This window comes from Eriocheir sinensis, chromosome 5 (genome assembly GCF_024679095.1).
Source record: "Eriocheir sinensis breed Jianghai 21 chromosome 5, ASM2467909v1, whole genome shotgun sequence".
Taxonomy (NCBI): domain Eukaryota; kingdom Metazoa; phylum Arthropoda; class Malacostraca; order Decapoda; family Varunidae; genus Eriocheir; species Eriocheir sinensis.
Genome location: NC_066513.1, coordinates 99,115 through 120,184, shown reverse-complemented (window position 1 = coordinate 120,184; position 21,070 = coordinate 99,115). Strand labels below are relative to the sequence as shown.

Below are 21,070 nucleotides of genomic sequence, written 5' to 3'. Positions count from 1 at the left end.
AGAGGAAGAAAAGAGTACCGTACAAGCCAGATGGAATGTAGGTGACACGATCATCCGATATTTCTGCTCCAGGACAAACCCCTGGGCTGTCCTGTGGTGACTGTGTCCATTTCTAGCATCAAAGAGCAGTTAAGTTACAGATATCATAAAAGACCTTTTGCTGTAAGAAAATCTTTATTTGGTAATAAATTTACCTGTATTTTCAACATGGAAAAATAAATTATTAGACTGTGTAATCCTTTTTTCATCACAAGTACCAAGGCTAAATAAAACTATATTATCAATAAAATATTAATATAAAATAATGATAAATTCTTTACCCCATGCTAAATTAATAACGGTAAAGTTGGGGGCATATGCTTTAGCGGCATGTGGCCTCATTGCTCATCTCCATCTTATTGGCCCTAGAGCTGGTTGTTGGTAAGAACTAATTATCCTGGGACATGGCTAGTGTAACAGGAGAGTTAGCAGGTTACTTTCCCCAGGTTTTCCCAAATATCCATTTCTTTGAGTGAAGAAACAATTCCCCATTTTATTTCTTAGTATTTTTAGATTAATAATACTCAAAACCATTATAATTTGAACAAATATACAAATAAGTAATTCAATATAAGTAATAAAGAAAACTAACTAATCCAAGCAAACCTAACATAACCGTACCAGCACTGTCAGTGCACTGGACAGTCGGGGCGGTGGCCGCAGTAGTTAGGTTTGGTTAGGTTACGTCTGTTTGGTCGAGGTTGGACTACACCTAGAATCAGCCTGTTCATTCTCAGTAGTGATGTACAGGCTGACGGATGAGGTCAGGCAGCAGTCTCCGTGGACCATAATATTTGTGGATGACATTGTGATGTGTACCCCAAGCTAAATAAATAAAGGTAGAGTTGGGGGCATCCCAGCAGGCACACGACGTCAAACCGACGTTGATAATATGTAGAAATTTGGTCATGACGTCGGACACCATAAAATCGACGTCAATTCAACGTTAGAATTTCAATGTTGATCATGTGTCAGATATCGACGTTGGAATCACATTGAAATCTCGTTAAAAATTCACCGATCTGAAAACTGACCTATTTTGTACGTTGAAATGTGGTTGGAACCTGACGCTGAACCAACGTCTTTCTTCGACGATAAATTCACCGTCGATTCAACGATAGGATTACAACGTCACTTCTACGTCCTATACCGACGATAAATCACATTGAAAAGTTGTTAGGAATTCACTAATTTGAAGACTCCTATGCTCTAAAAGTTGAATTTTGGTTGTAACCTGACGGTGAACCAACGCCTTTCGTCAACCATAAAGTCAACGTCAGCTGAATGTTAGAATCACAACGTTGGTTATATGTCACATGTCGACGTGGAAATTACAAAGAGTTGTGGTTGGAAGTTCACCAAGATGAAGACATGACTTGTATATACTTTCTAAGTTGAATTTTGCTTGTAACCTGACGATGAATCAATGTCTGTCCTGAACCATAAAGTCAATGTCAATGGAATATTAGAATTACAACGTTGATTATATGTTGGATGTCGACGTGGAAATCACATTGGAATATTGGTTGGATTTCACCAAGATAAAGGCTGACCTGCTTTAAGTTGAATTAAGGATGAAAATGGTTACTGAACATTTTCTTTTCAGTGTGATAGCCACATTAACTGTAAAGTGTAACAAAGTCACAATGCCAATGGATATATACATATTCCCTACTCTTGTTGAAAATCTATTGTGAATCTAACACAATTTCAATGTTGATACTTTATTACATTTTGTATTCTATACCTACTGATACCAAAATGGATATCACAATACTGTCACGAAATGTGAGTAATAACTGCAGAATAGCATATTGTAACAGCAGAACATTCGTGTCCCAGTGGATATAGCGTTAATTGGCGTTAATCCATCAAGTACTACCTAAAAGGAATCTAACTCTGTGTAAACACTAATCCTCCCCAACGGCACCATTCCGGCGTCTATAGCATTCAGTCGTTTATAAGTACCAGCCCGCCGTAGATATACAAGCCCCAGAACACAAAGGCCTCGCAGATTTCACCACATTTACCACTTTATTAGGGTAAGTTTGAGTTTGTCATGCATTCACAGTTCAAGTTAAACAATGTACAAGAGTTCTCAGAGTATCAAAAAGGTGCTATACCATGTATAACCTTAGTATTCATAGTATATAAGTTAGTAAGTATTTTGTGGAGTCAGCAAATTCTTTCTTGTCTGTTCCATTTCCCTACCTCAAGCTACTACCTCCTGCGTAGTTATATACTCTTTGTGTCAAGTAAATTTAAGAGTGCTACCATAATACTCATGTTATTTTGTATACATAATATAAGAATTAGTGCATTTCTGTAGATTTATAAATAATAAGACAGGGTATTATGAAGTTTAAAGATTATTATGAAGTTTAATAAGTGCCTGCAAGAATATATAAGCAATTAATTCTTGCAGGGTGCAAGATATGCAAGATATGCAAGATACATGCAAAACTGGAGTCAGAAAAGTAAACCTATTACTTCACGAAGTGGTTTGATCTTCCACCAAGCACCACCGCCCACTTCAAGATATATCTTCGATCAGCTCTATAACAGACTACTGGACTGTGGATGTGTCAGACTATATAATACGTAAGCTATAAACTAATATTGCATCATACTGTACAGTACTTCTGATGGTGTCGTAGTAAGTATAGCACATATGCTTTGTCTATGTTTTTAAAACACTAGGTGTGTCATGATCTAGGTTCACAGATATACTGTAGCTTGTATGAATAGAATGCATGATGACGCACTAGATGTTTAAAAAATTTCCTTACGCCCCGTTAAGTTTCGTGTAGTTTTTACCCCGAACTCCTCTTTGCCCCTTTACCTGGCTTAACCATCAATATTTCGTGTTTATTAGGTTGGCAGTAGTTGCCAGAGTTTAGCCAGAACTACACTATTGACAATCCAGCAAAACAGGTTAAGGTCTTCCCTTCCATCCTAACCTAACCTTTTTTGATGGGTTAGCAATATTGTATCTTTGGCTAAGATCTGGCTGGCAGCCCACAAATGCTCGGCAGCAGACAGGAGTAAACCAGATCTATTCAGTATTGTCACTTAAGTTAACCTTACCTATGTAACCTAACTTTTCCTAACCTATACATTTGTGCATGTCAACTCAGACGGAAACGACCAGTTACCACCATGGCACGTTATTTGAAATGGTGGAGGAAGATCAATGCAGATGTTAATGCTGTAGCACAGGAGAGCAGCTCTAGTGACAGTATTGAGGATAATTTTAATGAAGTCAGTGAGTCAGCTGGTGTACAAGCAGAGGTGCCTGATGAGGTTAGGTGTCTGGAAGCTCCTCAGCTGGCAAGTGACTCTTATTTAGCAAGTGTTGAGGTCGGGCCTAGCTCAGCAGGCATTTCTGACCATAACACATGTTCTTCCTCTGATTCTGAGATAGACAATAGTGATCAAACTACACATTCATATTCTTTTTCTGATTATGAGATAGAAGAATCAAGCAACTCAGGAAACACAGAGATTAGACGTGAGCTAGCAGAATGGGCACTGAAATGTAATTGTACTAGAAAGACACTGAATGACCTACTAGCTATACTTCGCCGGCACGGACACAATGATCTCCCTGCAGATGCCCGAACGTTGCTTCAGACTCCAAGGACTGTAGACGTGTTATCTAAATGTGGTGGCCAATATGCCTATTTTGGTATAGAAAAAGGTATCTCACATATTTCTGGGCTGAAATCACTTATATTGTTCAATATTGATGGTTTACCACTATTTAAATCAAGTAATGTACAGCTTTGGCCTATAATGTGTAGCATAAACCGTGGGCATGTCCCTTTCATTGTTGGGATGTTTTGTGGAACAGGAAAACCCAGCCCGGTGAAAGAATACCTTGCAGATTTTTTGAAAGAGCTTCACAAGTTAACAGTTAATGGCATTAAATTTGAAGACAAAACATACAATGTTTCAGTTGATGGCTTTGTGTGTGATGCCCCTGCAAGGGCATTTTTGAAATGCGTAAAAACCCATACTGGATACAGTGCCTGTGAAAGATGCACAGTACATGGATCCTGGGATGGAAGAGTAGTATATAACACACAGGAATTATTCCCTCTCCGTAAAGCACAGCAGTTTCAAAATATGGCATATGAAGACCATCAGATAGAGCAATCACCTCTCACAGACATTGGCATTCTTTGCATTGAACAGTTTGCCTTGGATTACATGCACTGTGTTTGTTTAGGTGTTGTGCGACGTATTTTGTCCTTTTTAAAACATGGTCCCACACAGTGCCGTCAGTCAGCTCGCCAGATATCAGAAATATCAAATAGACTAGTGTCGTTGAGTGGATTGATGCCCAGTGAGTTTGCTCGACAGCCCAGATCGCTCTTAGAACTAGATCGCTGGAAAGCAACTGAACTGCGCCAGTTTCTCCTTTACACAGGCCCTGTAGTTTTAAGAGATGTGGTCCCAACACCAATTTATGACCACTTTCTCTGCTTAAATGTTGCCATAGCTTTTATGTTAGATGCTGATGCTGACAAGAGAAACTTTTACTTGCCATATGCTAAAGAACTTTAGAGTGTTTTGTTGGCAATTGCCCAGACATTTATGGTAACACTTTCACAGTTTACAATGTTCATAACCTCATACATTTACATGAAGATATAACTTTCTTTCAGTGCTCTTTGAATGATATATCTGCATTCAAGTATGAAAATCATCTCCAGATGGTAAAGAAAATAGTCAAAAAAGCACAAAATCCCATTGCACAGATTGCAAAACGCTTAACAGAACTTAATGCACATGGATCCACTAGTACAGCCAAAGTAATATATCCTGTCATCTCTACAAGGAGCAAAGATAACAGTTTCATACTTCATACAGAAGATTTTGTCTTTGTGCATGAAGAAAAGAGCAGTGGTGAACTTGCTTGTGAAATTATAGGTCAGATTCATATGCAAAATTTCTTTGAAAGTCCTTGCAATTCAAAACTAATGAATATTGCTTTTATAGAGACCAAACATTTGAAGCAAAAGCTCAGAAAGAAAGTAATAGACAGAAGTTGCATTTCTCGTAAAGTTGTGTGCTTGCCGTATGATGATGGCTTTGTATTTTTCCCATTATCACATAGGGCTGAAAAGTTTTAAGGATCAGTCCATATTGGACAAAATAGCTTCTTTACCCTGGCCTATCACCAACAAAATCTCAATTACTGTTGTGAACACTGCACTTAGGTGTATGAGTAAAGTACCTAAATATGTATGTTTGCAATTATGTTTATAATTTTGTAGTTGTTGCTTCCTTACTGCATAAAGCTTTTATTTATTTTATTTATTAGATGAAATATAAAAGCATTTAAATTGACACCATCAGGGGTTACAGTAGTGTGCAAGCCATGTATTATAGCTACTATGTATATATATAGCTTATCACATTATTCAATCCACAGAACTGCTAAACAGTATGGCAATGTGGGCTCGAGCAGTGTGGCTGGAGGACAATGAAGAGCAGGAGGGTGTTATACCACAGAAGTGGATACAGAATCAAATGGTCCATTGGCCACCTGGTGTTAATGCTGCCCCCGCTATGGCTGAAATGAGAGATCCAACACCATCTTGGAGAAAGTTCACACTTGTGAAAGTAAAAATTGCTTCTGGTGTGTAACAATTTTGTTCAAAACTGCTTTTGCCTATTTGAATTGTGAAGTAAAAGAAGTACTGCAGACTTTTTAGATATTGCTTATTGTGATTTTCAGTTCTCTCAAAGAAGATAATAATGCTACCATACATGTACTGGAGGTTGCATAATATTATTTGCTATGTGCATATGTTTATGCATATTTTATTACATGTATGGTCTTACTTGATAGATGACAAAACTGTCTGTGAGGAATGCAATACTACCACGACATCTGAATTGAGTGATGAAGAAGAGAATGTGAAACGACGCAAGAAGAAAAAAATATTTGAAGACTTCTACGTTGCAGGTAAGAATGAAATCTAAAGGTAACATATTCAGCATAGACTGCACTGTAAATATTAGGTAGACTATGTAAGAGTTCAGCTTTAGAGATAGATGAGATGGCAGTACTGCCATCAGGATTTGATAAAGAAGGGAAAGATGAAGTAGTAAAGTGACCCTGTGTGACTATCCGTGACTGACTGCCGCACCTCCGCCGCTGCCCGTCTCTGGGCCGGCATGGGTGTGTCAGAGGTTGACTATTATTTGCTAAGGAGTATGTGTTAATTACACTTATGATAGACTGTGTTAAGATGTGTAATGTGTGTGTACTTGTGTAACACATTATTGTGTTATGTGACACCACTATATGTGTAGTGTAATAGAGTAAACACTAAATTAAATGGAGTGTATGGACACTAACTGATACACCTGAATATTGCTGAGCTAAACAGACAGACATCCTGTCACCACTGTACACTCATACACACATACATAAGAGCCTACTTTAAGTCACGTAGACATGGGAATGTCTAGATAATTTAATATACCTATTTTATATATGCCTATTTGGGTTACAGAGTAAGGCATATAGGCCAGGTAAAATAATGGATATAGATTCTCTTTTATGCTAAAGTGAATTTTTTTTTTTTTTATGATTTGCAGATGAGTGCAATGACATGATGCAGGAAAAGGAAAAGAAATGTGAGTCTTTCCATTAATATTAACAATAAATATCATCAGTATTAACATCCTGTGATGGGAACAAGATATTTTGCCACAGTAATCCCTACATTTTGTAGGGGGGTGGCAAAAGGATAGTGTGGGGTTGGGCTTCCTTCTTCTGTATTACTATCTCATAAATAGACAAGGCACACTGTTGAGTAAGAGGATAGTAAATCAACTCTGTAAACTGAAGAATATGCCTTGTTTGGATTACCCACCTTTTATGAACTAAACCACCTTGGTACATAGATATGTAAATGTATTTGTAGCTTTTATCTTGCTTTTTACAATCTAGTAGTTGTTCTTGTATTTTTATATCATTGCTAACATGAAAGCACATTGTATTTCTCCACCATGTATCATGTTTTCAGGTGGTGCCTCTCTACCAAAACCCCAGAGAAATTTGTAAGAAAGCAGTTGATACAACAAAAGAAATCTCCCCAGAAGAGACAGACTCAGGTGTTTCCTACAAGGACTTCTCCTCGGAAGAGAGTGCTGGATTCATCCCAGAAAGGGATACCACATTCACAAGCCCTTCCTAGATCCTCATTGGAGCTGAGTAAGTACAGTATTGGCTTGCACATCTTGCTCTTGGCGCTCACACATAGTCTTAGTGTGTGATGAAAATAACATTATTGGAGCATAAAAGTGAAAGTCCAGAATTTCTGTGATGCCATATCTGTGTGCATTACCACTCTGATGGCAATCTATGGAATCTGTCCAAATTAGGTAATAATTAATCTGAGGCTTATGAAGATTGTAATCAGTGCATTTATTCTCTTTCTGTTTTATGGATTAAGCTGTTTGTTTACTGTGATAGGTAATTTATCATCAGTTAGGTTCTTGTTTTGAATAGCACCAAAACATATTACTCTTATGCCAAGGTTTTTGGAACATAAATAAATTGAAACGTATTCATGGCTTGAGCACTTTGGTGATTTTGGTGAATGTTGACTTTATGATATCTGTTTTTGACAGGTTGTGTTTCACAGGGGGCTGGTCCATCCTCACAAGGAACATCACATGGGATGGGTACAGATGACATGTTGCCTATGTCTGATGGAAGTAAGATTATTTTTCTTGAATGTATTGCAAGTACTTGTGAAACAAACAGACGTGGCACTAGGGCATGGGCTTCAAGGTAACTTACTCTGGACAGAAACTGGCCGAGCCGTGCAACTGACCTACATAAAGTGTAGGCAGGGTATTATCTCCTTTCACTGGGGGTTCAGATGGTAGGGTAACTGGGATTATGTCTTGTTATGGCTTGGCTAACTCCCTTCTTGGGGGAAACAGACTTGGTATATATATAGATAGGAAATATGTTCATCTTATGAATAAGATAAACAGTTATAGATTAGTCTTTGAATAAGCATATGGGCAATATGTGTTTTGCTTTACTTGTAGCTGTTGCTGCTCTCTTTCTTTTACAGGCATTTGGTATGACATCTCTACAGCTCTAATCTTTTCCTACCCAGCTTCATTCCACTCCCATTCTTTACTTCCTTATGTTAAAGTAGGTAGAATTACACTCTTCTTTTGATATCTCTTAGCTTCCAAAATTATAGTTTAATTCCACTATCTATCTCTCTGACGCCTCGCTCCCTCTGGGAGAGAGGCTTTCCTATCCACCCTATCATATGCCTTTTCCAGATCCATAAAGGCTGCATACAACTTCTTATCTTTTCCCAAGTACTCCTCTACTACCATTTTAATTGCAAAACACTGATCCACGCAACCTTTCCCCTTTCTGAAACCTCCCTGTTCCTCACTGACCTTTTCCTTGGTCACTTCTATCAGTCTTTCAGTTAGGACTCTCCCATACACTTTTCCTGGCACACTAAGTAAACTTATCCCTCTGTAGCTGTTGCAGTCATTTCTGCAACCTTTACCTTTGTACAGAGGTACAATGACTGCCTCTCTCCACTCTTCTGGGACTTCTCCGCTCCTCCATGCTAGATCACATATCCAGAACATCCAGTCTGCTATTACTTCACCTCCAAACTTTAGCATTTCTGCAATCACTCCATCTATGCCTGCAGCTTTGCCGCTCTTTAGCCTAGCCATCACTTTCTCCACCTCTTTTCTATTTATTCCTTCCTGCATACCCACACGCTTTCCACCTGCTTCAATGCCTATACTAGATACTATTGCTTCACCTTCCGTCCTTCCATTCATTAGGCGGTCAAAATGCCTTTTCCATACCCCTCCTACCTCATCCTTACTACCTACAAGAACCCCATCCTCCCTCTTCATTCTCACACTCCCACACTCCTCTCCCCATCTTTCTTTCTTAATTTCCTTCCAAAATAACTTCTTGTTCTCACTGAACTTTTCACTCAGCTTCCTACCAAACTCTTCATCTACTCTCTTTTTACTTTCTCTTATCAATTCCTTCACCTTCGGATTCCATGATCGATACTCTGCTTTCCTTTTCCTTTTAATTTCATTTACTTTCATTTTAATTTAATTCCACCTTCCAGATAATTTCTTTATTCCAGTATCCTTCCTATCCTACATTGTTCTTTCATGTTGTGCTTGCATAAGATCTAAATCATTATCAACTGATCTTTTTTCGCACACAAAAAAATGGGGATAGCCCAGACAAGACACATCCCATGACTTAGTGAGTTGATATACATGATTTAAGTCTTGTTTAAGCACACCATGAAAGAAAAATTGAGGATAGGAGGATATTAAAGAAAATATCTGTAAGGTGAAAGCACTTAAAAAATCCACAGAATAATAATATTCTGAACTCCAAACTGTAATGTATGTGATTGTAATAGTGAACCATATTTTCCATTACAGAATTTCAGAAAAAAGTATTGTTCATTCTGTCTAGTATAAGGATGGCATAAAGCAAATCCAACATAAGATTAACCAGAGCAACAATGACAGTGAGGTGGAGTTTGAAATCAAGAGAATGAACTCAATAGCTGAAGTCCAAGAAAATGAGAAACTTCTTCAGGACCCAGAAAGTCTCAAGCATGCAGTAGGTTATTAAGTCAAGGTTATCTTGTGAAAGTCACATACGCTTTGTGTGATTATGTCTTTATGCACACAAACACAATATAAACCAGGTATATACTGTATATATCCTAATTTCAGATTTCCCGGCTAAGTAGGATCGGAGGAATCAGCAAGAAAGATGCAGTTGCCCAAGCAATGCAAAGGTAAATATGTGGTATAGTAGCATTGCACCTCAATGTATGTTATTATAATATTCAGTTTTGCAACCTACATAGGATATTAGAGGCATCAGCATGAAAGTTACAGGCAATGCACAGATATATATACTCGCTGGTGTATTTTGTATTAAAGCTGATATTGCGGCTAGATGTATTTTGTATTATTAATGTGCAGGTCACATGAAATGCTAAGCATGAAAGTTTTCATAATGCTATCCTGTGTACATAATTTATTTTTTGTACAGTAGAAGCTTGATTTTCAAAACTTGGTGGGATGTAGGAGTGTTAATTTTCTTTGATGGAAAATTTTTTTTAGATAGAAGGTTAACTCCCAAGAATGTTTAAATGGGAAGTGTATAGATAAGCAGTTGCCGGTGTGAAGATTATACTTCTAAATCAGTCCCCACTTAATCAGAATTCAAGTCATGCATGCTTGGTAGTCATAAGTGTCTTAGACTTATTTTAGTGATATGATGTAATGGAATGCTTATTTGATAATACTTATCTGGTGTAATACCAGACAAAATATTACTGGAAAGGGATAAGGTTTTCTGTTACTGTACTTTGTGGGTCCTACAGAGTCTTAACCAATGAGGTCATGGCACATATGAACATGAAAGGGAAGAGAGGAAAATATGGCTTTGAACAAACATTGTTGTTCAGGGTTATTAGAGGTAAAAGATTTAAAAAGTATTGCAGCTGTATGTACTAATCATCTCAGAATGTTGTACTATTAGCAATTTCCCTAACATTCATAATTTATTTTTATATTTTTGTTAGTAAGACTCTTATTTCTTTATCAACATCTGTAACACATTGCATCCTGACTAGTGCATCCTAGCACATTACTAGCTGTATTGTAATATTTCATGTAGAATCCAATTAATTCATTATCATTGGTTATCATGGGCGTCCGCAGAAAAAAATGCAGGGGGGGGCAATGTTGTCCTGACTCCTGAGATTGCTGTCCTGGGGGAGGGGTCTGAGGGGAGGGGGTGTCCCCCTCCCCGTTGGAAAAAATTTTGCTCCCAGGAAAGAGCTTAGATGCAAAATGGTGGCACTTTTTCATCTGACAGAGTAGCTCAGTTACATTTTCTCCAGTAGAGAAAATTGAAGAAAAACAAATATTTCGGAAAAATTATTTTACAACTACATTATTCTATCAATTAAGAATTAACTCTACACGAACCAATCAGACTGGGAGATGTTCAGAGCTCAGGCATGTCTGATACAAACAGTCCCAAGTGCAGGAGACTGGTTCCAAATATACCTTTGTTGTGTGAAACCAGATGGAGCGCAAAGTACAAAAGCATCCGCATCTTTTCAGAGAACTTTTGTGATATCTATGTACAACTGGAACAACTGGAGGCAAACCAGCATGAGTCACAGAGTACGCGTCAGACAGCGCATCAGCTGAGGTGTGCAGCAGGAACCTCAGTATTCCTCATCTGTCTGAAGATCATTGCAAAGTACTCAGTGATGCTGGAGCCAGTGACCCAACAGCTTCAGGCAGTCGACATGGACATGATGGGAGTCCAAGATCACATCAACCTGTTGAAGAAGATTTTCCAAGCTCACCGGGATGGTGCAGACCGTGTGTTCTCAGAAGATGTCATCCCTGAGGTGAAAACCTTGGCAGAAGAACTTGGCATAGACTTGACTATGCCTCGGCGATGTGCACGCCAGGCCCACCGGTCGAATGTAGGAGGCTCCATGGAGGAGTACTATCGCCGCACCATCTATGTCCCAAACATGGATTCCTTGATCCAGTCTCTGGAAAGTCGCTTTGGTGAAAGTAACACGCCATATTTTCACATTTTCGCACTACATCCGAGAGAAATGCAGCAAACAGAAAGAGGTGAATTCAAGCACATCGTTTCATCTGTCAAGGAAATGTATGGCATTGACAACCTTGTAGAAGAAGCTCTAACATGGTATGATGTGCAGAAGCATAAGCCAGTGGATGGCAACTCACTGAGTATGATCGAGCTGGTGAAGCAGACCACTCTGCTCCCTGCTGTGCGCAAGGCTATCCTCATTGCACTGACTCTGCCTGCAACATCATGTACTGTGGAAAGGTCCTTCAGCACACTGCGCAGGGTGAAGACCTGGTTAAGATCAACGATGAGTGCTCAACGTCTGTCCGGTCTCTGCATGCTAAGTGTCCACCGCGACAAAGTGAACAGCCAGAAGACCGAGCTAATGAACAGGGTCATTGACAAGTTCGGAAGAGATCCTCGACGGCTCCAGTTCCTGTTCCGAGAGTAATAACCTGGCCTAGCTGAATGAACTGTTGAGTAATCTTTGTTTTTTTATTCATTTTGCATTTTCCAAGTAATTTTTTTCAAAATTTTCAATTTGTGTTCCGAGAGTAGTAATCTACTCTAACTGAATGAACTGGTGAGAAATGTTTATGTTCTTTTATTCATTTTGTATTTTCCATGTAATTTTTTCAATTTTTTTATTTTCCAGGGGGGGGCAAATGCCCCCCCTTGCCCCCCCCTGCGGACGCCCATGTTGGTTATCTGTATGTTGCTTCTTGCATCTCAACTTTATTTGTAGGTGTAGCATGAATGTATGAATCTCTCCTATTGTCTAAATACTAACTGTAGCACCGTACCTATTAACATACTTAGCCTCTCATTTGTGTTCTGTTTTGTATCTACTTTTATTTTGTTACATTAGTTTATCTTACTGGTTTGTGTTACATGTTGCATTGTGGTATGTGCATTGTGTAGTGTTATACTGTGTTGTGTTAGACTACATTGTTTCGTGTTGTATAAGGTGATTTTTTTCCACATTCTGGTAACATTTGTCTTCTTTAGCTAAATAGTATTTACTGCAAAGTGCCATATTCTTATTTTAATTGCAGAGAGTGTCCTAACTCATCAGTCTGGGACAGAATCCAGTGTTGCAGAGGCTGTGGCTAAATGCTTGAAATATGCACCTGATAGGATTGGAGGAGGTGGACGGAAAGTCTCAAATGAAGGTATGCAACATTTTAAAGCACATACAGGGTGTTTCATGAGTCGTGGTACTTATTCAGGGATATGATAGTTTGGGTGATGCTGAGTAAAAAATTCTCTATACACATATAGCGGTTTTTGCTTTGTTTAATCTAATATGGTCAGTGAAAATTAAGTGTGGCGAGGGGCTGGGTATGTGTTGCGGGGAGCGCTCTCTCAGGTGGGACACGACGCGTGTGGCATGATGTGCCTGTCTCTTGAGAAACAGTAATTATTCTTCTGCTGCTCCCTTGGCATTTCTGTTGCAATATCCATACATGAATCTATATTATAACAGAATACTCTACATGTTACTGTAAGTAAATGGCATCTTACAGTATGTACTATGTAGCGTGGAGGAATAAACTTCTCTCACAGGCACGACACTGACGTTTGCGTAGAGTTGCCATGTAGTCTTTTGGGAGGGTGTTGGGTGAATAAAGTGCTGACATGGTCCACGATTATTTGCCATGATTGTACTTTATTCTAAAAGCTAATGAAATCATTGAAACAATTTAGATGCAGCCTTTCTAAAGATTTCAAGTTTCATAGTGTATATGTACTTTCAATGATTAATGTTTCTCTAGAGGCAGGCATATCATGTGTCCCGCCTGAGAGCGGTCCCTGCAACACATACCTGTACGACGCTTCATCATGTAATTTTAATTGACAATTATTTATAAAACAAATCAAAGACCGCTATATGTGTATAGATTATTTTTTACTCAGTATCACCCAAACTATCAGATCCCTGATTAAGTACCACTACTCATGAAACACCTTGTTTATATATATATATATATATATATATATATATATATATATATATATATATATATATATATATATATATATATATATATATATATATATATATATAGATAGATAGATAGATAGATAGATAGATAGATACTATTATTTTGCTAATAATTCTTCTTACATCAGCATCACCAGGTTCATCTGACCATCCTGGTCCCTGTTCATCCGTGTCCAAGTCTGACCACTCTACGGCAACAATCAAAAAGAGAAAGTTTGTACATGAAGAGGTGTCACCTCCTTCAAGCAATTCGTCTGGAACAACAATGCTTTTACCACTGGAAATTGATGAAATGTCATCTGAGTCTTTGTTGGAAAATGAAAGCTCTGATGAGTGATGAATATATATATGTATAGGGAAACTCAATTTAGTTTCTGCAAGGTACATGAACAGCCGGAGTAGAGAAGAGGGGGATGAGAGGTCTCATACTTCTAGAACCTTTATTTTCTGCTCTGATTGCGTCACCCTCCTTTTGTTGGAGGAAATTGGCCGTAGCATATAGATACTTAGTAAAGTAACCGAGTAGTATATCCACTTTGCTGCAACTGTAATATATACTCCTGCAAATACCTATGCATTAAATATCCAAATGCAAAGTTATGATTTCATATTGGTCACTACAAACATGCATTAATGTGTTGTAGCTTAACTTTTGTATCCTATGTACTTTGTACTATGTACTTAGCTAACATACAAGTCCATGTAGTGAAAAACGCCTTTACAAGATGTTTTATGCAAATGACATGAAAGGTAAAGATAATAATAATAATGTTGGTACACATATACAGACACTTTATTTTTACCTACTGCAACTGTTTCTGTAACTTTCCCCAGTTTCAAAATGATGTTACCTACTCTGAGAAACCATTGTTCAGTAATGTTAAACTCAAAATCAACTTAAATTTTAGCTAAAGTCAAGTGTTTACAAGTTATTCATGTGTTCAGTATGGGTGATGTTTAATGTGGTATTGGAATAGCCCTTTTAATGTGTGTACTGAAATGACGATGAAATACCTATTGATTTTCAGTATGTAAACTAAGCTTAATTGTGTACCAGTTGCACATAACTAACTTTATAGTCTATCCAATCTTGGTCCTCACTTTCTAATGTGATAGCTAAAATAACTCATAAATGTTGAGTTGGTAGTAATGAAAATCTGTACATTTCTTTTCCAGACTATATCTCACTACCAGAAACAATGCAAAGACCTTTCCTGAGACAAAGTCCATGGTTCTGGGTCATGGTGAAGCATATGTCGGATTTACATTCAATCTAAGCTCAAGATCGAATACAGACAGCATGTGCTTCACCAAAGACTATAGACTAGACTGTTTACTGATGTTAGTATAGTCTGGTGAACAATTTTCACGACCTGGAGCAATGCTGAAAATCTAATGTTGATTCTACGTCGGGTGAGCAACGTCAGTTTTTCAACTGGAATTCAACGGGAATTCCAACATTGAAAAACAGAGCATGATTCAACGTTGAAAACCAGATGTCAGTTCAATGTTGAAATTCCACCATTGATTATACGTTGGAAATATTACATTAAAAAAACTTTCAAAATCAATCAATTCTCAACGTAGATTCTACGTAAGGGCCTGACGCAAAATCAACGTTGATGTGCCTGCTGGGAAAGTCATCATTATCCTTGACGGTGAAGGCCTCAGTCATCGTCAAATAGCACAGCCGACTGGTGTGTCTGTCTCTAACGTATGAATGGGTCTGCAGACAACACGTGGCCACAGGCTCCACTAGTGACAGGCCTCAAAGCCTTGCAGCAGATTTTTAACAGTGTAATCACAGCAGGGGTGCATAGACTCATTATTAAATAGATACCTATCATCCTCATATATCGTATAGCTATGGTGCAGTATGTGCTTTACGTATTAATTTTGGCAGATATTATAATTCTGTATACTTTTACTGGCAATGAATAGGGACCATTAAGAAACATGATCCCCGCTGCTACCACTGGGTTAACCCTTCAACTAACATGCTGTATGTATCCCACCATTGCCTGAGTGTAATGGGGGAGGAATGGGTACCTTGGGGAGGGCCTGGACCCCATTAGAGTAAACCCCATTGATTCTACTGTTTGGCAAGTGCAATTTAGCTTCTCCTTTGGCGGCCCCAGTCAAGTGCGATATATGAGGTACAGTCAACGTTGCCAGCTCACCATGAACCACCATGAACATATATCGTATTTCCTGTTTTTTTACTCACAAGTATTGCCACAAAAGCATCAATACTTGACACTAATAACATTAACTTTAATTTTAGGGCGTTATTGGTGCATGTACAATAGTTTTAGGGCCTTGAAACAATATAGGCAATGATTTGAGTACATGGCAACGCTGGGTACAGTGTTGCTGTGATGGGAACACTGTGGACTTATAATAATGTAATATGGCAGTGTACAATTTAGGTCAATCATGGCACACACCCTTAGGGCGGCATTCTGAGCCCCTCAAGTTAACCAATTTTAAAGGCCGAAAAGGTGGTCAGTCGGTTTCTAATGAGTGTTTTCTTAGGTTCATGGTACAGAGGAAGGGTTAAACCACCACCTGGGCCAACCCCTGGGAATGCCTGTGACTCCTAGGAAAGCCGTCTTGTCTTGGCTATATTTAAGAATGTGACCATCAGACACTTCTGCCTTTCACATCTACTATTTCAAAAGGACAAAAAGGAGACTAATTAGACTCTATTGAGTGTTTCTTTTAGATTCATGGTGCATAGGAAGGGTCATTAAACCACCACCACCACCTGGGTCATGAAGCTGGTACGCCTGGAATGACCTCAAACTTCTACGAGCGCCTTGTTAAATATGTATTTCAGGGGGGCAATTACTATGACCCGACCCTCACATCAACTACTTCCAAAGGCCAAAAAGGAGAATAATTAGGTTCTATTGAGTGTTTCTTTTAGGTTTATGGTACATAGGAAGGGTTAACCCTTTCATTGCTAAGCGCTCGCAACGAGACTATCCCCTCAGGCACGCTCGGGCACCCCAGCGGGGCGTCTCTTTTAACTGCTATATCTCAAAAACTATTCATCACAGTTACAAAACAAAAACACCATTGGAAAGAGGAGGCCAAGATCTATACAATTCAGTAATGTAAACCTCTCCTGCGAAAGTACAGGCACGTTGAGGGGGTGTTGCCTGTGAAGACGTACATTTATACATGCGCGACGGTCAGCTGTAAGGCAACTACTGTAGATCTCTTGATGATGGGGTGCTGGCAGGGCAGTATTGACAACTGCAATATTTACAACTATTTGATCAAAATATGTCATGTGAAACTATGCAAAAATGTCGCTACATTGGTCAACAACATCCACCAGTTGCTCGTCCGCAGATTTGCCGCGCTGGGCTGACATGATTTTCCACCAAATTTAGTGAAGAACACACTCAATTGGCAATCCTGTGTTGTGAGAATCAGTGTTGGAACACACTCATCCGTGGGAGATTTGAGTGCGGCTGGAGCTCGCAGCGAGTGTTTAACAACGCCAGCAAATACGCCTTACGCTTGCTGCCAGCATTTAGCAATGAAAGGGTTAATGGTCCCTCCAAGCGAGAAAAATGAGAAAAAATCACCCCTCACACAAACCATTTAATAATATATATCAAAACATTTGTGATCAGATTATGTATCATATAATTTGGGGGGTTTATATCATGGCACAAATTTGGCCCATCGCTGCTACACGGTAAAGCCCCAAATTTGGCCCCTTGCTGCTACGCGGTAAAGCCCCAAATTTGGCCCGTCGCTGCTACACGGTAAAGCCACAAATTTGGCCCGTCGCTGCTACACGGTAAAGCCACAAATTTGGCCCGTCGCTGCTACACTGTAAAGCCACAAATTTGGCCCATCGCTGCTACACGGTAAAGCCACAAATTTGGCCCGTCGCTGCTACACAGTAAAGCCACAAATTTGGCCCATCGCTGCTACACGGTAAAGCCACAAATTTGGCCCGTCGCTGCTACACGGTAAAGCTACAAACTTGGCCCGTCGCTGCTACACAGTAAAGCCACAGATTTGGCCCGTCGCTGTTACCGGGTTAACCCTGTAACACCTCAATCATTTCCTACACTCACCTAACTGCTGGTAAACAAGAGGCTGTAATATTTTCATGATCCTTAACCCTGTAACACCTCAATCATTTCCTACACTCACCTAACTGCAGGTAAACAAGAGGCTGTAATATTTTCATGATCCTTAACCCTGTAAGTAACACCTCAATCATTTCCTACACTCACCTAACTGCAGGTAAACAAGAGGCTGTAATATTTTCATGATCCTTAACCCTGTAAGTAACACCTCAATCATTTCCTACACTCACCTAACTGCAGGTAAACAAGAGGCTGTAATATTTTCATGATCCTTAACCCTGTAACACCTCAATCATTTCCTACACTCACCTAACTGCTGGTAAACAAGAGGCTGTAATATTTTCATGATCCTTAACCCTGTAAGTAACACCTCAATCATTTCCTACACTCACCTAACTGCTGGTAAAGAAGAGGCTGTAATATTTTCATGATCCTTAACCCTGTAAGTAACTCCTGAATCATTTCCTACACTCACCTAACTGCAGGTAAACAAGAGGCTGTAATATTTTCATGATCCCTAACCCTGTAAGTAACACCTCAATCATTTCCTACACTCACCTAACTGCAGGTAAACAAGAGGCTGAAATATTTTCATGATCCTTAACCCTGTAAGTAACTCCTGAATCATTACCTACACTCACCTAACTGCTGGTAAACAAGAGGCTGTAATATTTTCATGATCCTTAACCCTGTAAGTAACACCTCAATCATTTCCTACACTCACCTAACTGGTGGTAAACAAGAAGCTGTAAATGCCAGACACCATTGAACAATAGCGTTGCCGCCCCACGGAGATGCTCACTAGAAATCATCACACTCACTGGTTCAAGCGCTCCATAATTTCTGCATACAACTCCCTTATTTCAAGGCTAACTAAGTGGTCAGGATATGGAGTCAATACCACAGACCAACCATTATGCCAGTCATGGCTCTCAGCGATATCTAAATGAGAATCATGTGGGAGGGATTGCCTGGCCTGGTTAAAGGGTGGAGAGTGAGCCAGGTCTTGGTGGAGGAGCGGCACACTCCACCAGCCACACCACAACGGTTACCCTCCTTATTGGTCACCCAGAGTGTGGACGTTGGACGAACCAGTGTGTCCCACATGAGAGAACGGACCGTTGTTCAGAGTTGTAATAATGAGCTGGTAATACAATGACACAGTACCACGTTTAGTAGTGTGGAGACGGGGTAAATCTGCATATTGACAACTGGGTGTGTCTGGCGAACCACTGAATTACGGTCCAGTTGAAAAGGGTCACCTGCTGTACATGCTTTTATAACACAGAAAAGTGCCTAACAAAGTGCATACAAGAAGAAGGGTGAGCACTTTTCTGTTATTTTTAACGACCTCTTTCATGTATTTTTTGCGCAAGAAAGTACGGAAAGAAAGGCCGTACTTTGAAGGCCTTTTTCTGTGTGTGTGTGTGTGTGTGTGTGTGTGTGTGTGTGTGCCCTTCTGTGCAGGAAAAGAACGTGTCCGCCATGTACCATCTGACGCCCTTCCTCACGTGCCAGAACTATCCGTGGGAATGCCAAAAACTCCTCCCAAAGCCTCGTCAAATGTGTTTCTTTAGGTTCATGGTGCAGGGAAGGTCACACTACCTCAAGGGTCATAAACTACCCCAGGACATGCCCAAAAAGCCCTACTATGAAAGCCTTACAGAAGTGAGTATGGGCGTTGAAATGTTTAATAATCGGCCCCTTTAACCTAACCTATCCAAGAGCCAGGAAGGAAGGAAGGAAGGAAAGAATATTATTTAACACTCACCAATGGAATGTCTGTCTGTCAGTCTTCCTCTTCCTCTTCTTCTTCTTCTTGTCTCTAAAGATAAGTAAGGATATTAGTATACAGTTGATAATTCATTTTTTGAGGTAATTATAAATTCTTTTCAGGCTAAAATTAGAGAGAGAGAGAGAGAGAGAGAGAGAGAATGAAAACAATTCACACATACAATAGCCCTACAATAATGAGAAAATTTAATCATAACTTTAGTAAAACAATCTTTGAATATAGTGCATAATAATAATAATAATAATAATAATAATAATAATAATAATAATAATAATAATTGAAAACAGTTCTTTATTATTATTAGATATGTCTTGGATTTTTTTCTTATAGAGTTTCTGATTTGCTTTGGGAATTGATATATTTAAGAACATTGGGAGATGATCTGAGATGGGAAAGTGCAAAATTGTTGGGATGTGAGAGGTATGTTCAAGTAAATTAATGTTAAAATCTCCAATCAGCACGATTTTATTATTTTTTGCTTTCTCTCGTAAAAGTTTGCGTTGGGAGTTTGGTGGTCCAATCCTGTGTGCAATATTAATGTCCGATACACTGATGTTTAGTTTCAGGTGGTCCTTGAATGCGTTCGTGATGACGGTAGGTGGGTTTTCGTGTGGTGTTGCGTCAGGTAATGATGGACCGCTCTCACAATGATGGTCACGACGCTCATATTGGTCGACACCATCTATGCTTGTTTCTAGTTCTTGCACTTTTCTTTTAACCAACTATTTCTCCACTTAGCTTTGTTATTTGCGAGTCTTTCTTTATGAGTTCTTCCTTCAGTAATTCAGTTTCGAGTTTCATTTTCTTTGAGATCACAGGAGTAATCATTTTCACTAGGGTTTTTGATTCTTCGGATAGGGAGTCGAGTAGCTGGTTCACCTCCCGATTCTCAGGATCATGGTCGTCACTGCTGGTGCTTGATTGTTGTAGTTGTAGATTTAGTGGCAACTGCTGTTGGTCACTGGAGCGCTGATTAGGATTCTTTGACGCAGCAGAGGCACTGCGAGTGTCAGGCATGGTAGTATCACTTAACAACAGTTGCCTGAAGATCACTAGGTCAGCACATATAACAGTTCTGTCACAAACTTGCAGCACTGGAAATCACAACAGTGTACATGTATTGTGTGTCATCAGGACGTCATAGTACAGTAGTCACGCCATACACGGCGCAGCCAACATGGACTTAAAGATGTGTAATTTCTGTCAGGATTAGAGGAGGTCGAGAGCCACGTTCGATCGCCACGGTGTCCAAACAGAGAGTGAGGGAGTTAGGAAGGAGAGATTGGAGGAAAGGAGAAAAGATTGGAGGGGTAGAGGGAGTTAGGAAGGAGAGATTGGAGTAAAGGAGAAAAGATTGGAGGGAAGGAGAAAAGATTGGAGGGAAAGAAAGATTGGAGGGGTAGAGGGAGTTAGGAAGGAGAGATTGGAGGAAA

At 39.4% G+C, this 21,070-nt stretch overlaps 1 protein-coding gene and 2 long non-coding RNA genes across 4 annotated transcripts in view; 1 reads left to right on the top strand and 2 right to left on the bottom strand.

Moving 5' to 3' along the window:
- LOC126982694 (protamine-like) overlaps positions 1-21,070 on the bottom strand; it is an 80,693-nt gene that overhangs the window by 34,801 nt on the left and 24,822 nt on the right. Inside the window, exon 7 of the mRNA XM_050834973.1 lies at positions 19,614-19,667. Coding sequence (XP_050690930.1) covers positions 19,614-19,667 — 54 coding nt within the window. The remainder of the gene's footprint in view (positions 1-19,613; positions 19,668-21,070) is intronic.
- LOC126983061 (uncharacterized) lies at positions 1,655-15,838 on the top strand. Of its 2 annotated transcripts, XR_007735495.1 has the most exons (6): positions 7,112-7,273; positions 7,693-7,779; positions 9,526-9,709; positions 9,826-9,890; positions 12,778-12,894; positions 13,856-15,838. It is a non-coding gene; the product is annotated as an uncharacterized LOC126983061 (long non-coding RNA). The 2 variants fall into 2 exon arrangements; XR_007735494.1 differs by lacking the exons at positions 7,112-7,273; positions 7,693-7,779; positions 9,526-9,709; positions 9,826-9,890 and adding exons at positions 1,655-2,081; positions 2,465-2,640 and having other exon boundaries at positions 13,856-15,836.
- On the bottom strand, positions 17,720-19,388 carry LOC126983090 (uncharacterized). The gene is made up of 3 exons (XR_007735508.1): positions 18,484-19,388; positions 17,907-18,234; positions 17,720-17,827 (listed from the first exon to the last, which is right to left on the bottom strand). It is a non-coding gene; the product is annotated as an uncharacterized LOC126983090 (long non-coding RNA).